At 38.7% G+C, this 17,847-nt stretch overlaps 1 protein-coding gene across 1 annotated transcript in view; it reads right to left on the reverse strand.

Annotated features, from left to right (window-relative positions):
- Positions 1-3,186: 3,186 nt before the first annotated feature.
- Positions 3,187-17,847, reverse strand: part of LOC104599597 (vesicle-fusing ATPase-like) — a 133,869-nt gene continuing 119,208 nt past the window's right edge. Inside the window, exons 19-21 of the mRNA XM_010262210.2 lie at positions 5,255-5,377; positions 4,220-4,285; positions 3,187-3,545 (exon numbers count right to left, since the gene is read on the reverse strand). Coding sequence (XP_010260512.1) covers positions 3,402-3,545; positions 4,220-4,285; positions 5,255-5,377 — 333 coding nt within the window. The 3' untranslated portion in view covers positions 3,187-3,401. The remainder of the gene's footprint in view (positions 3,546-4,219; positions 4,286-5,254; positions 5,378-17,847) is intronic.

Consider the following 17,847-nt stretch of genomic DNA (forward strand, 5'->3'; position numbering starts at 1 on the left):
AATAAACAATATTTCTCAAAAAAATAAAAAAAGTTCCATTCCTTCTAATTTTCTTGTAACTCATTTTAAAATATAGATTCCTCCTTTTTGATTCATAGCTAGCAATTCATTCATATGTTTCTCAAGTATGAGATATTCAGGCTTGTTTTCTAAATTATGCAAATATGATTCGTTTTTCTATAATCATTTTTCAAGAAAATCATTTGTTTTCCTTCATTTTGTGTAACCAAAAATGGCCTAACATGCAAGTAAAATCTCCTACTTGATGGGGGTTCTTGCATCCTAATCAATCCTTCTCTTAGTGAGTACGTGTAGAGTGCCAGTCTTAGAAGTGCCATAAATTGCTTTGAGAAAACTCTGGCTGTCCACATTTGATAGCCTCTGCTGCCTACGGGCTCCCTCCCCTTGACATGTTAATCCAACAACAGTTGTTGAGAAATTAGGGGGGAAATCGGTTAAACAATGATTCTACCATTGTCACTGCGTGAGACCTCTTAGTTCACACAGATTGGGCATAACAGTATATATACTGGATGCAGTCTGTGTGGAATAATATATTATGCAGGGAGAGCCTTGTTGACAACCCAGGCTATCAAACATGAACAGCCAAAGTTTTCTTCATCATGAAGGGAGAGAGCTGTGTGGACAGCACTGTTGAATGCAGACGCAGACAGCCAAACTTCTTATAGTTGTTTTGGTCAATAGCATAATTGGAATTGCAATTCCTGTCCGTCTCTGGATTTTGTAATTTGAATAGACTTTGTATTGCTGTGAAATTTGGCTGGCTGCAGTTTTAGCAGAATCCAGTATGCCAAAGGACCCATTTTATTCTTAGGAATGTAGGCAGGAATGGAATAAAAGTTCAAAAGCTTCCTTTTTTTTTTAACTTTTCATGTATTACAAAGATATGAGAAATGTTGCACAAAGGTCCAACTTAACCTTAAATAAGATTATTTAAGCTTATACTTCTTTGCTCTTATTATGTTTGGTTTGAAGGAAAAGGTAGGGAAGGAAAGGAAAAGTAAGGGAACCTTTACAAACCTTGTATAGATTTTCCTACTTTTCCTTTCCTTTCCCTATCTTTTCCTTCGAACCAAAACATGGCCTTAATCCCTTCCTTTTGCTTGTGAATTTGTACATTAATTGATAGGTAACTCTCAGTATCGATAATCTTGGAAGTGAGCATCTATAACAATGCACTTTAAACACTCATGGATAAAGTGAAAAGATATGGATATGTTTGGATACGTCAGGAAACTCCCAAGGTCCCGCAAATGTATTTATAGCATTAAATCCAAGTTGAAATAATCATGAATGATGCATAAAAAGTACATACTTTAATAATTTATATGAAAAAAATCGTCACAATCAACAATATCAGGAGTTTGGGAGATGGATGATACAATGTACTGGTAAAACATTGGACAATGTATTATATAATTAATAGATCCACGAAAATATACAAAACCTATAAATCAAAAATTGCAAAGTACAAATAAAAAGGCAATTATTAAATTTTAATTACTTTTTAATTTTGTAAACTATCAAAAAAAAGGGAAAATTATAGCTAGAGTCGACTGTATATTTAAATTTACGTTGTAGGTTGGTTTAGAAACCAACAAAACTCTGATAGCCGATTGTACATTTCAAATTATAAAAATCTCTGCCATGTTATTAGAGGCTTATGTAGCTGTTGCCAACATAGGACTCTTAATCTATGTTGGACAAAAAAAAAAAAAATTATACCAAGACCAAAACGTCTATCTCTCGATCTCCCGCTCCCTTTGTCTCTCCCTCTCCCTCTCGATCTACCTCCCACTATCTCTCACTCTCATAGTCATCTCTCGACCTCCCGCTCCCTTTGTCTCTCCCACTCTTTCAGCTTTGATCTATAGCCAAATCAAAATCTCTCTCTCTCTCTCTCTCTCTCTAAGTAAATCTCTCATTCTACCTCAGCCTTTCTCCTGCTCCGTCCCTCATCTTTTTTATTTTCTATAGAAACTTATATGGAATTAATCAAACCATACAAGTTATAAGTTAGTCAAGGGACCAACAACTTGTATAATCAAGTTATAATTTTCTATCAAGTTGGGGTAAATTTCGTAGCCAAGAGTTTCTCGTGAATTTTTATCAAAATTGGGCTGAGAGAGTTAGAGCCATACCAAGTTGGTCTTATGTTCTTTAATATTGTTTAGTTAATACCGTATATGTAAGAAAAATAATAAAAAAAAGAACGAGAGAGGGAGCGAGAAAGAAACTAAGAGAGAACGATAGAGATTGAGGAAGAAGGAGAGATTGACCGAGAGAGAATGAGGGAGAGGGAGAGATCGATTAAGAGAGAGAATGAGGGAGAAGGAAAGATCGATTGAGAGAGAAAATGAGGGAGCTAAGATTAAACAAGAAACAAAATGAGAGAGATTGAAGGAGAACAATAGGTTGACAGAGGAAGAGAATGAGAAAGATTGACTAAGATAATGTAAAACCCTTTTCTCAAATCACACAGTTGTTGAGCAGGGAGAGACAACTGTGAGAGTGAGAGAGTGGGAGAGAAAGTGAAAACCCTTTATTATTTTCAAATAATAACATGGATTAAGAATCTCATATTGGCAATAACCACATAAGCCTCTAATGACATGGCAAGGGTTTCTTAACCAACCTGTAGTGTCATTTTAAATGTTGAGCCGACTCTTATTATAATTTTCCCAAAAAAATTAAGCCTAGAGTTTAATTTCTTATAAATTACTAATGTACATAAATTAAGTCAAATTTTCAAATAATATTTTCTATTTCTTTAAATAATCAATATACTGTTATTTATTATAAAAAAATTATTACCTAATAATTTATGACTAAAAAAGTTAAAATTTTATATATTTACTAATATTTAAGTAACATTTACAAAAATTTATAAGATTTAATCATTAATGAAGTAAAATAAAAATAGATCACTAATGGATAATATGGAAATATTAATTATTTTATTAAGTAATTAGCACTAATGTGTTATTTTTGTTAAAAATTATTAACATAATTAATCAAAAACACTAAATTACTAAATTATTTTTGTAAAAAGATTACTAAAATAAAGATTAGTTATTTTAAACTAAGTTTCCATTGTTTTACTTTTTGTTTGACAAATCTCGTACACTGTATAAGCAATTAAATCTCATACCACCTGGAAATATGAGAGCTAAACCAAGGAACTTCGTTTTTCCACTAGAACTGACAAATGGCAAGTAATCATAATTAATAGTTACTCAAATTGATGTCAGAATTTTCCGGCAAAATGGGCCAGAATACACTGTAAAATATGGGGGGAGAAAGGCAAGAGAATTGAAGAAAAAGTGATAATAACGAGTCCACATCTCTTAAGGAGCTGTACAGTGTGGCACATGTACAAATTATACACGAATGACATCTCCAAGGCAATCAAAGAAATGAGAGATGTCGATCTTCTCTTTACCAGAGTAAATAGCCTCTGCACTTCCACCTTTTGCTCCCTGGGCAGCCATTTCGATTAGCATGTAGAGCTTCTTGATTGGCATCTGAGAAAACGTATCATGATACAAACTTTCCCGGTGAGAAGTGAGAATCACAACCTTGTTTTTGGAAAATAAATCCATTTGTCCTACAAACTTTGATATTCTATACAAGAGTTCAAGAGTGTAACAAAGTAAATGTTGTCTCACAATACAAATCTATATTGTAGCCTCCTAGTTGAAATTACAGGCAATTATGACATATTTTCTCGTAGTGGATATTTTGGCCAATATCCCTGGGTCCTTTTTGTGTTGAAGAGTATTCCATGTAAAAAATAGATTGCCTCTTGCTTGCCCATTGTTTGCATTCAGTGTGTTTGACTAATTATTGATGCTTACGTTAGAATCTCAACAGACTGAGAAAGCTTTGTGTTTCCCAAACATTAACATCCTTGGGTTTCCAGAGAAGATTAGATCCTTAACCCTTTATTTGGCCACAATTATTGGAGAGTTCACCGACTTAAAGGCACAGTCATCACCTTTATGGATATGCTTCTCTTCTAATAATAAGTTAATAACACATTTCAACAGAAAACATCCTAAGAGGCAGGAAGATAGACCAAATTCCTCGATCTTACACTATGCTTAGACTTTGTAGCCTCATATTCAGTATTGACAAAAGAAAAGAATAGTCATAGAATGATGATATCCAGATTAGAATTAATGGACTTAAAACTTACATTATTAAGGGCCTCTGCAGCTGCATCTATATCATCTTCAGCAAATACCTTTAACTGTTCTAAAACCTGTGCAAAGAAACATGGGTCATGTAAACATAATCCAGAGCTTCATAGACAGAACACAATAAAAGACCTGATTGACATTGTGAGAGTGAAGGACTTAAATCTGACAATATTTCCAAGTTCAAACTCAGATATACAGGAATAAAAAATAGAAGTGTTACAAACAACCAAGGAGATTCCAGTAATTTTTGATAAGATAAGCTATCTTAAAACTATGAGATCCATTCCTATATTAATACCAAGGCAGAGGTACAAAACAATCTAAATTCAGACATGGACATTAAAATCTTCTCCCCAGGCATATCCATAGAGGTTTTAAGCCAGTAACTCCAAATATGAATGTTCACCACCCTTCTGTCAAAAGCAAAATTGGGTAATTTTTCCCCAGAATCAAGATGGACAGAACTAGCATGTGTACAAAATGTCAAGATCAAACCAGCTAACCTCCTGGATTTGAGCTAGGAGACTGTCAACTCTGAAAAGAAACACATTTCCTTCCTCTCTCTATATATAGTGTATGCATGAATTCATTCATTTGGTGCATATGAAAACAGGCACCACATATTTTAAAAAATTATAAAGTAGGAAGCACCTAGAAAAATATTGTTTATGGTGATATATGCATACAAACTGTATATAGATCTAAAAATGCACATGTAGACGTATCCAAAAGTTATGTCAAAATGTGTATACTTTGGATGGCTCTAAGAGACATGTATTGCCATTGGCTTCTTGCAAGTTACAATATTTCAAGCTAAGTGAAACAAGTGTCTCTAAGAGGCAGTAAAGTACTTAGTGTTTTTTGCTGCATGATCATTAACAGCTACTCTGCTCTGTGCTTGTTTGGCACTTGTTTGAATTCATCTCTCAGCATTGATGAAGGGTATCACCATATATAGAATGGAATGGGAAAGAAGACTCATTACCCAAATGGTAAAGACAAAGCTATGACAAGTGATGATGATGACTTACCTTTCTGGCATCCTCGGTTTTCAATTGTGGGACATGGTAAGTCACAGAGAAAGCATCACAGATACCAAGTGAATCCAGGAAATCTGCCTCACTAGTTGTTCCAATCACCAAGAGCTTTTTCCCCTGACAGCAAAACAAGAATGGATAAGAAAAAGAAAACAGGAAGTTGGTCCAAATAATGGATTCACCTTTATAGAACTAGTGGTGGATAAGGTCATAGATAGATAGGAAACACAGTTTTCAGAAAAACAAGAATGAAATTAACTACCAGAAGAAAGTTGGGCCAAATATTACAACATCAAGTTCGAAAAACATCAGTAATCAAAGGATCAGCTATTTCCAGACACAGTATGGGTATCCAAATACTGATCAGGTGGAGCTTTGTATTATTATGGCATACAAGATTAAATTAGAACTTGATATAGTTCTATGAGTAAGAGATAGTCATTTTCAGGTATTCATTCTGAGGTCAATAATGCTAAATAGATCTAGCTTTACAATCAAAATTACAAAAAAGAATTTTAAACAATTCTGGTTAAATACACAAAATAACGAGGCAAAGTGCTAGGCAAGCACAGAACTAAGAAGTTCTCAGAAAAGTGGTAATTGATTCAAGAACTCACCACAGATATAGTATGTATTTTTTTTCTTGGTAAACACTTAGCAGGATCTCAAAATAGTGAGAGAAGAGGGAGAAGAGAGAAAAACATCAGCTGGCGGTGCCAGCCTTTTGATATTTATATTAGGGCGACCACGCAAATAATAAAACAATGTAAAATTACATATGTACCCTTGCAGCACTAAACTAAAGTAAGACTAACTTATTTAACACTCCTCCTCAAATTGGAACATAGATATCAATCATGCCCAATTTGTCATATAAGTCATAGTGATGTAAGCCTTTTATAAATATATCTAAAAGTTACTCACAACTAACATATGGGGTGCACACTTCTCCATTAACAAATTTCTCTCTGATAAAGTGTTTGTCAATGTTAAGCCTAGTAGAGGAGAAGACTCATATGGAGAAAGTCAGGCCCAACAGGCCCATACGTCAGTCCAGAACACCACAAGGTTCACGCGGGTGGCACCACCCATCAAGTTCGTATACACCCGACGCCCACGTATAGAAAAGTAATCATAGCCTGTGAAATGCTTAGAATCGGTTACAGGTTGTTAGCTTGTTAGTTGGCCATGCACTATATAAGCCAATGAATGAATGCATGAACAATAATGAATGAAGTATTGAGATTTCTCCTCCTTTCTCTCTCTCTCTCTTTCTCTCTCTCTCTCTCTGCTCTCTCGCATCTTCTACCTCTCTTCCATTTCAGGAGGGCGAGCTCCCTCGAACCAGCTCATCGGTACGGGACTTATCAATTGGTATCAGAGCCTTGCTACGATGCCAACCACCAGGGCCTCGTCTGCAGAAGAAAGAATTGACTGCACAGAAGGTGAAGTTCGACAGACCACCAATGAACTGAGAGAAATCAAGGAGACCCTCTCAGCACTGGTAGGTCAATTCGAACGAATGTCATAATCTCCTAGATCCATGGAGGTTGAAGGATCTAGCAGCAGTGGAGTTAAGCGAGGAGGAGCATTCCCAGTCAAGGCTGCCAAGATCAATTTTCCTTTGTACTCAGGTGATGATCCCATTCCTTGGATTTACCGGGCTGAACGCTACTTTGAATTCCACAAGACCCTAGTAGATCAGAGGGTCTTCATTGTTGCACCATACACATGGATGGCGAAGCTATCATGTGGTACCAATGGTACCGTAAAACTCACCCTCAGACCACCTGGTTAGACCTTATGAAGCCTTACACGTGAGGTTCGGTCCTTCTGGTTATGAAAATTTCAACGAGTCACTCTCTCGGGTGAAATAGATGGGGATAATTAGAGAGTATCAGAATGAATTCGAATGGTTGGCTACCTGGGTTCACGACTGACCGGAGGCCGCTCTAGTGAGATGCTTTATAAGGGGTTTAAGGGAGGACATTCGAATAGAGGTGAACACCATGTAGCCGACCACCTTGATGGCAGCAGTGGGATTGGCCAAACTTCAAGAGGAGAGGGTGGACCAGCTTAAGAAATTAGGGAAGCCTTATGGGCCTCAGGCGGGCCTGACTCAGAAAGGACCCTATCCCAAGGTGGATTCGAAACCCAGGCCTCTACTTCCAACCCCTATTACTCCCAAACCGGTTCCCTTACCAACTCCTCCTAACAGAAGGACCGGAGCTATGGCCCTCCCTTACTAGAAACTATCTTGGTCGGAAATGTAGGCTCGTAGGGAGAAGGGCCTTTGCTATAATTGCAACGAAAAATTCGTCTTAGGCCACAAATGCAAGGCCCAACACGTAGGGGGCCTTCTGTGTAAACCGAATCGGTAATACCAGTTTTTGGAAAACTGGTAACTGGAACCGAACCAAAACCAATTGATTAACCGGTTGACCAGTTCGATTCATCGATTTTTTAGTTTTTTGACTTTATAATATTTATTATAAATATATATAAATATATAATAGAAAATTATAAATATATATAAAATATTATATTTTAAATAATAACTAATATATAATATATTATAAATATATATATAATGCATATTTATTAATTTATAATATATAAAATATATATAATATACATAAATATATAGAAAATATATAAAAAATATATAGAAAAACATGTATACGGGTCGGTTTGGTTGACCGCTGGTTTTTTAAATTGGTTAACCAAAACCGAACCGGTACCTTTGGTTTTTTAAAAACACGTAGGGGGCCCAAGTTTTTTGGCTCGGTTTCGGTCGGTTAGGTTTTTCATTTGTTTTGCTCACCCCTACCAGCACGTCTATCTTCTATAAGTAGAAGGAGAGGAAGATTTTGAAACCCAAACTATCTTGATTGACAGTGGAAGCCCTCTAAATTTTATTACTCCCCGACTAGCCAAACAACTTGGGTTAATTGTAGAACCCATCTCCTCGTTTGCAGTTAACATGGCCAATGGCCACCAAATCTCTTTTGATGGAAGGTGCAAATCAATAGAATTGAAGATTCAGGGGTACCAATTTAAGGTGGACCTACGTTCATTAGAATTCACCGGGGCAGATGTTTTCTTGGGCATACAATGGCTACAATTGTTAGGCCCTGTAGTGTGTAACTGGGCTGACTTGACTATGCAGTTTAATTATGAGGGCAGTTCTTACACGTTAAAAGGGATTAAGGCCCAGCCCATAACCGCAGACAGTTTGGAGGTGGTTCTTAAGTCTCGTCAGCAAGACTCTACTCCATTGCTAATGAGCATGGGTTCAATGCCCATTGGGCCCACTCCACTTACAAAAACTGTTACAAAAAACCCAAGAAAACAGATTCGAATGGCAATAAAAAATGAACGTAAAACAGAGATAAAAAGAAACAAGCACAGAGAACACAATGATTTATGTGGTTCGGCTTATAGCCTACGTCCATGGGTGAAGGAGGAATATAAATCCATTATGAAGTAGGTAATGGAGAAAAAATACAGAGTTGTGCTCTCACAAAAAAACCTAAGCCCCAAATACACCCAAAGAATTCATGAAGCGGGTTGCCATAAAGAATTCAAGGCACAAACATAACAAATCTCCACCTTAGCTTGATATCTCTCAAGCATCACAGAATAGTAATCTCCCTCCACCTTCTCCAACAAAAGCCCCAAAGGACAAATTCAAATGTTGCAAACACCAATCAAGTCCAAGCAATGCTTGAACTTAGCCACAAGAAGAGGTTTTATTAACAATGATATCTCCTTGTTCTACAACATCACGAACAAAATGATACCTCACATCAATGTGTTTCGTCCTCTCATGGTACATTTGATCCTTAGTTAGATGAATAGCACTCTGACTATCACAATAAACAACAGTCACCTTTGGACCCAAACTGAGTTCACTAAACAAGTAACTTTCCAACTAACAACACAACCACTAATAGATAATACATAACCTCTGAGTGATCTTCTCCTGTTAAGATCACCTGCATAATCTGAATCAACATAACCCATCAAACTACCACTACTCCCAAACTTCAAACAAGTATTTGATGTTCTTTTCAAGTATTTGAGAATCCACTTCACTGCCTGCCAATGTGTCTTGTTAGGACATGACAAATATCTGCTCACCATACTACCTACATGTGAAATGTCAGGTCATGTGCAAACCATGGCATACATAATACTCCCAATTGCACTGGAGTATGGGACATGTGACATATATTTTTCTTTTTCATCTGTCTATGGTAATAAATTTGTTGAAAGTCTGAAGTGGGCTGCAATAGGAGTACTTAATGGTTTATAATCTTTCATGCCAAAGCGTTCTAAGACCTTCTCAACATACTTCTATTGTGTCAAATACTTCCCTGCTTTTCGGTCCCTCTGAATCTCCATGCCAAGGATTTTCTTTGTTGCACTTAGATCTTTCATTTCAAACTCACCACTCAACTATGTTTATAATCTATTGATCTTAGATATTTCTCTAGCTGCAATAAGCATATCATCAACATAAAGCAACAAGTAAACAAAAGAATCATCTACAAGTTTCTTGAAATAAACACAACTATCATATTTGCATCTAGAATACCCAAGAGCCACCATAAAAGAGTCAAATCTTCTATACCATTGTCTAGGAGACTGTTTTAAGCCATATAGAGATTTCTTTAACAAGCAAACATGGTCTTCCATCCCTTCAACAACAAAACCCTTAGGTTGATGCATATAAATCTATTCATCAAGTTGTCTATGCAAAAAAAAAAATAGTTTTAACATCTAACTGTTCTAATTCCAAATTATGCATGACAACCAAAGCAAGAAAAACACGAATGGAGCTATGTCTAACAAACAGTGAGAAAACATCATTAAAATCAACACCTTATACTTGACTGTAGCCTTTTGCAACCAATCGTGCCTTATATCTAGCACCCTCTACACCTGGAGTACCTTCTTTCCTTTTGCAAACCCATTTCCATCCAACAATCTTCTTTCCTTTAGATGGTCTTACCAACTCCCAAGTTTGGTTCTTATGCAAGGATTCAATCTTTTCATGCATAGCTGTCAACCACTTAGCAAAAAAAATTAACAGATGAGATAGCTTCTGCATAAGTATTAGGTTCTGTAACATCAACATTCTCTACAATTAACAATGCATAGGCAACTAGATTAGTATAACCATATCTCTGAGGTGGTCTAACCTCTCTCCTTGTTCTATCTCTAGCAATAGAATACTGCTCATTCTCTTCTTCCTCTTGTACATGTTCTTCTATCTCAATAGAAATGGGCACCTGGACTTATGTAAACTGAGGTGAGGAAACACTTCTAACTTCTAACTCTACCTTTCATGAACCTTGTGTTTTATTTGCATCACAAGAATTTAAAGACTCATTTCTTAGGTGAAACATAGCAGACTTCTCAAAAGTAACATCTCTGCTAATTATAAATTTTGGTGATTTAGGATCAAGACACCACAATCGGTATCCCTTCACACTTGAAGCATAACCAAGAAATATGCACTTCTTGGCCCTAGGCTTAAGCTTTCCTTCGTTCACATGTGCATATGCTGGACAACCAAATATTTTCAAATTTAAATAATTAGGAGGGTTGCCAGACCATACCTCTTTTGGAGTCTTACATTCAATGGCTGTAGATGGAGATCGATTTACCAGGTGACAAGACATATTAACTGCTTCTGCCCAAATATCCTTTGAGAGACCAGCATTTGACAACATGCACCTTGCTCTCTCTAGTAGAGTTCTGTTCATATGTTCTGCAACTCTATTCTGCTGTGGTGTTTTGATAATAGTATGATGTCTTACAATGCCTTCATTTTTGCAAAACTCATTAAATTCATTTTCACAAAACTCTAAACCATTATCTGTTCTCAATTGCTTGACTTGTTTTCCTGTTTGCTTTTCAAGTAAAGTTTTCCACTATTTAAAAGTCACAAATACATCATTCTTATGCTTCAGAAAATAAACCCATACCTTCTTGGAGTAGTCATCGATGATGGTAAGAAGATATCAAGCATCACCCTTTGATGGAACTTGTGAAGGTCCCCATAGATCTGAGTGGATATAATCTAAAGTGCTCTTTGTCCTATGAACGACTGTACTAAAACTGGTTCTTTTCTGTTTCCCGAAAATACAATGTTCACAGAAGTCAAGATTTCCTGTACTTTGGCCACAAAGATGACCTCTCCTACTTAACATAGTAAGTCCCCTTTCACTCATATGTCCTAGCCTCATGTGCCATAACTTGGTGGTGTTGGACTCAGATAGAGATGATGTAGAAATTACAATTGAACCTATGATAGTAGTACCCTGTAGCACATACAAACATCTTATCCTCATGCCTTTCATCACAACAAGAGCACCCTTGCTGATTTTCAGAACTCCACCTTCAGCTGAATATTTTCACCCATCAGCATCTAGAGTGCCAAGAGAGATGAGATTTTTCTTTAAGTCTAATACATGTCGTACATTTGTTAATGTTTTCACAACACCATCATGCATTTTGATTTGAATTATTCATTTTCCCTTAGTTTTATAGGAGGCATTATTACCCATCAATACAACCCCACCATTAATAGATTCATAGGTGAACCAGTCCCTGTTGGGACACATATGGTAGGAACAATCCCAATCCAGAATCCATTCATCCTTGGATCTGGTTCTATCATCTCTCACTAAGAGAATATCCACATTCTCATCTCAGCCACACCAGCCTCTGTAGAGTTATTCTTTTTTTTTTTTCTTCATTTTGGGTTTTATTTTTCAACTTATAACATTCTGACTTGATGTGCCCTTTCTTATGACAATAGTTATAGGTCAAGTTCTTATATCTAGATTTAGATCTAGACTTCGGTTTACTACTTGAGCCCTTAACCTTAGACCTCCCTCTTGCAAGTAATCCAAAGTCTTGACTATCACCCCTATTCATAGTCAAGTTTTTATCAATCACCTCTTTAGAGAGTAATGCCTTTTTAACATCCTTTGTACTAATGATGTCTCTACCATAGATGAGAGACTCTCTAAAAGACTTATATGAGGGTGGTAAGGAACAGAGTAATAAAAGGGCATTGTCTTCATCTTCAACCTTAACATCAATATTTTGCAAGTCCATAATAATAGAGTTAAATTCATCAATATGAGATTTTATAGGTGTACTTCTAGCCATTTGAAACGGGAATAGTCGTTGCTTCAAGTAGGGCTTACTAGCAAGAGATTTTGACAAGTATATAGATTCTAACTGTCACCATAAACCTGTAGCGGTCTTCTCATGAATGACTTCCCGCAAAACTTCGTTTGATAGCAACAACTGAATTGTGATTAGGGCTTTAAAATCCAACTCCTCCCATTCTTCATCACTCATTGTTGTGGGTTTCTTCTCCTTCCCGTACAGAGCTTTGTGCAGTTCGCCTTGTCCCAAAATGGCATGCATCTTGACTTGCCAAATACTGAAACTTATGCTACCATCGAACTTCTCAATATCAAACTTCATTGATGACATTATAAGTGCCAAATGAAAAATAGGGCTTTGATAGCAGTTTGTTACGAAAAACCCAAGAAAATAGATTCAAATGGCAACAAAAAATGAAAGTAAAACAGAGATAAAAAGAAACAAGCATAGAGAACACACAGATTTATGTGGTTCAGCTTATAGCCTACGTCAACGGGTGAAGGAGGAACAAAAATCCACTCTTGAGTAGGTAATGAAGAAGAAATACAGAGTTGTGCTCTCACAGAAAACCCTAAGCTCCAAATACACCCAAAGTCACTCACCTCTCACAAAAGACTGAGACTCTCTGTATACAAAAGAGAAAACCCCCAAAATATATGACTCTTCGTATTCGGTTCGGACCTATAAGATGGATATGGGTCGGGTCCATACTGTCGCAGGGGCTGCACCCCCGCACCTCCGACATCTTCCAAGAACCTACCTCATTACCACCCACTCGAGCTTATGACCACCGAATTCCTATCCAACCTGGAGCCCCGCCCACCAATGTCAGACCCTACTGCTACCCCCATTACCGAAGAGTGGAGGTGGAGCGTATGGTGACCGAGCTGTTAGACAAAGGTTTTATCCAGCCCAGCAACAACCCCTTTTCCTCCCCTGTAATTCTGGTAAGAAAGAATGATGGAAGTTGGAGATTTTGTGTGGACTATAAAGCCTAGAACCACATCACATTCAAAGATAGGTATCCCATACCTTTAATTGAAGAACTATTTGATAAGTTGGGCCAAGCCAAATACTTCTCTAAGATGGACCTACAATCCGGCTACCATCAGTTCCGGGTCCACCCCAAGGATGTCCACAAAACTGCTTTCAGGACCTTAGATGGACATTTTGAGTTCCTAGTGATGCCTTTTGGGCTGATCAATGCCCCCTTTTCATTCTAGAGACTCATGAAGGGGATTTTCAAGACTTATCTGCGCCTATTTGTGTTGGTGTTCTTCGATGATATACTTGTTTACAGTTCAAGTTGGGCCGCCCATTTGGAACACTTGCAGTGTGTGTTAAATCTACTACGACAACATCAATTGTTCGCCAAGCCCTCAAAGTGTTCGTTTGGACAGACCCAAATCAGCTACTTGGGGCATATCATTTCTGGAGGACAGGTGTACACAGACCCAGAGAAGATTAATTGCATATCATTACTCTCATGGGCCCAACCCAGCACTCCACGGGCTTTCAGGGGGTTCGTTGGGCTGACAGGTTACTACCGCTGGTTAATTAAAGGATATGGGGTTCTTGCCACTCCCCTTACACGGTTGTGGAGGAAACACTCATTTGTGTGGGACCAGCAAGCTGAGGAAGCCTTTCAGGCACTTAAAGAAGCCGTAACCACTCCACCTACACTATCCCTCCCTAATTTTGATCTGGAGTTTATAGTGGAGGCCGACACCTCAAGTAAAGGAATCGACACAGTTCTGATGCAGCAAGGCCAACCCTTGGCCTACTTCAGCAAGGCTCTTTCTCCACAGGTTCAAGCTAAGTCTACTTATGAGAAGGAGCTCATGGCTATTGCTTTGGCAGTTCAAAGATGGAGAGCATATCTTCTGGGCCGAAGGTTTATTGTTAGGATAGACCACACGCAGCATTAAGCACCTGCTGGAGCAACGAGTTTTGGGCCCTAATCAGCATAAATGGGCCTACAAGTTAATGGGGTTTGACTTTGTTATTGAGTACAAGCCTGGACCCTCTAATGCCGTGGCAGATACACTCTCTAGAGCTAAAGACTTTCACTTGTTGGGCTGGTCTAGGCTGAATTACCCACTATCTACACAATTGAAGGAAGAAGCCCAGGACGATCCCCATTTAACCCAAATTCGAGCCCAGGTCCTTGAGGATTCTGCACCGGCCCCGAGATACACAGTCCAAAATGGGGTTCTCTACTACAAGGGGCGTATGGTGGTGTCGGGAGAATCCAAATATCATCAAGAGCTACTTCGACTCTTCCATGACTCGGCCCAAGGGGGACATGCCGGATCTCTCCGCACCTATAAACGCCTGCAGCCCACTACTACTAGAAAGGTATGAAACGGATGGTGCAGGAGTGTGTAGTCCGATGTACTATTTGCAAGCAGCAGAAATATAGCACCCAGACTCCGGCCGGGTTGTTGCAACCTCTAACCATTCCGGAGAGGGTGTGGGAAGAGGTCATGGTGGACTTCATAACCGGGTTACCCAGGTCACATGGGAAATCAGTGGTGTTGGTGGTGGTGGATTGACTGAGTAAATATGCTCACTTTATAAGCCTCTCCAGACCCTACTCAGCAGGTACGGTGGCCCAGGCTTACATCCGGGAGGTGGCCAAGCTCCATGGGATGCCACAGTCCATTTTAACAGATCAGGATCCCCTTTTCATGAGTACTTTCTGGAAGGCATACTTTACTACTCAAGGGGTCCGGATATTGCATTGACCAGCTACCATCTTCAGACAGACGGGCAGTCTGAAGTTGTCAACCGTTGCTTGGAGACATACTTCAGTGGCTACCCTGGGCTGAATATTGGTATAATACCACGTTCCAGGTTTCAGCTGGAACGACTCCCTTTAAGGTTCTGTACGGCTACGAACCTCCCTCCATCCTACCTTATGAGCCAGTAGCCGAGGTGGAGACACAACTACACGCGAGAGACAGTACACTCAAGCTTCTCAAATTCCACTTACAACAGGCCCAGCAACGAATGAAATTAGCCTATGAAAGAAAGCATCGGGAATTGGAGTTCTCAGTTGAGGACTGGGTCTATCTATGATTCCAACCGTATAGACAGGCCTCTCTGGTGAAGAGGGCATCCCAGAAACTATCTCCAAGATACTTCGACCCATTTCAGGTGGCAGAGAAAATTGGGCTTGCGGTCTACCGTCTCCACCTACCTTCTGAGTGCCAGTTGTGCCAGTTGCACCCTGTCTTCCATGTCAGCCTTCTGAAACCGTGCTTGGATTCCACCTATGTGATCAACCCCACTCTTCCACCATTCACAAAGGCAGGGGAAGTGATGTTCGAGCCACTAGTAATCATAGCCTGTGTGAAATGCTCAGAATCGGTTATAGGTTGTTAGCTTGTCAGCTGGCCATGCACTATATAGGCCAATGAACGAATGCATGAACAATAATGAATGAAGTATTGAGATTTCTCTTCCTTTCTCTCTCTCTCTCTCTCTCTCTTTTCTCTCGCATCTTCTACCTCTCTTTCATTTCAGGAGGAAGAGCTCCCTTGAACCAGCTCACCGGTGACAAAATAACGGTGGGAGTTATCAGTCAACCTCAATATGTTTAGTTCTATCATGAAGAACTGGGTTGACTGCATTGTTGATGGCAGCCTTGTTATAAAAATACAAGTACATGGGGCTATCTACTAGAAAACCCAGTTCACTCAACAAATTCTTTATCCACATAACTTCAGCCACTCCATGGGACATTGCTTCAGCACTAGACCTAGCCACCACACTTTGTTTCTTGCTTCTCCATGTGGCTAGGTTTCCTCCCACAAAATAATAATACCCATTAGTGAGACTTTTTGTCATCAACTGATCTAGCCCAATCAACATATGTATACACTTCAATCTTCAAATTTCATTCTTTTGGAATAGCAAACAAGCTCCTAGAAAATTCTTTAAATATTTGGGGATTCTCTCAACTACCTCTAAGTGTGTGGTCTTAGGAGTATGCATGAACCGACTAAGAACACCTACGGTATAAGCAATGTCTAGCCGGGTCATGGACAAATACAGGAACCTTCCCACAAGTCTTTGGAATTGCTTTACACCCTTGATAACCTCACCACAACAGTCACCCAATCTGTGATTTGGATCAATGGGAAAGTCAATTGGCTTAATCCTAGTTTTCCTGAATCCTGTAATGGATTTAGGATGTATTTCCTTTGAGAAACGAAGATCCCCTTTTGTGAGTGGGCCACTTCAATTCCAAGGAAATAGCATAGGGGACCTAGATCCTTCACCTCAAATTGAGTGGCTAAGAGATCCTTTAGCCTCTGAATTTCAACTTTCCAGTCACTTGTGATCACTATGTCATCAATATACACTATCAAGGCTGCAATCTTTCCTTCCCCCTTTTTAACAAATAGTGTATGGTCAGTCTGACACTGTTTGTAGCCAATCTGCTACATAGCCAGATGAAACTTGTTGAACCAAGCTCTTAGTGATTGTTTTATACCATACAAGGACTTCTTTGACCTGCACACTTTCTACTCTTTACCATGGGCACTAAAGCCAGGAGGTTGTACCATGTACACTTCTTTCTCAAGGTCTCAATTCAGGAAGGTGTTTCTAATGTCTAGCTGATGAAGATCCCAATCAAGATTTGCAGCAAGAGAAAAGAACTTTAATAGAGTTTATCTTAGCTACTAGAGCAAAAGTCTCTACATTATCTACTCCATATACCTGGGTAAACCCTTTTGCCACCAACCTAGCCTTGTACATTTCTATTGTGCCATCAACTTTGTGCTTCACTGTGCCTTAGGAAGATCCACTAACTCCTACGTGCCATTTTTATGTAAGACATTTATCTCTTCTTTAATTGCATCTATCTATTTAGGTACTAAGAGAGTTTCTGCCACATTTTTAGGGATAGGGGCACTGTCAATGGAAGAAAGGAAAGTACGAAAAGAGTGTGAGATGTTCTCATAGGAAACATAATGTGAAATAGGATGCTTGGTGGTACAAGATCTAACTCCCTTCATTTTTGCAATAGGGATGTCTAGGTCATTAACAAATGAAGTATCAATAGCAAGAGGATCAAAAAAATCAATTGGAATGAGAGTACCTGGTTGGATAGGATTTGTCCCCAATGAATCTGATGATGTTGGTGGTTACAACTCTAAACTGTGGTTCCTTGACTCTACCATTGATATACCTCACTTTTCCCCTTGCAGTTATGTAGAGCTTGATTCTCCTTGACCATTCTAGGTAATTGAGACCATCAATGGGAATCATAGCCATGGGAAAACTCATGTCAAAGCCTCCACTCATTCAACTCTGACTAGAGGTCACATCAGACATACCAGAATCCTCAGAAGACAGAAGACGGTACTTGATTTCAGTTCAGTCAC

Source organism: Nelumbo nucifera, chromosome 1 (genome assembly GCF_055504915.1).
Source record: "Nelumbo nucifera cultivar China Antique chromosome 1, China Antique-T2T, whole genome shotgun sequence".
NCBI lineage: Eukaryota > Viridiplantae > Streptophyta > Magnoliopsida > Proteales > Nelumbonaceae > Nelumbo > Nelumbo nucifera.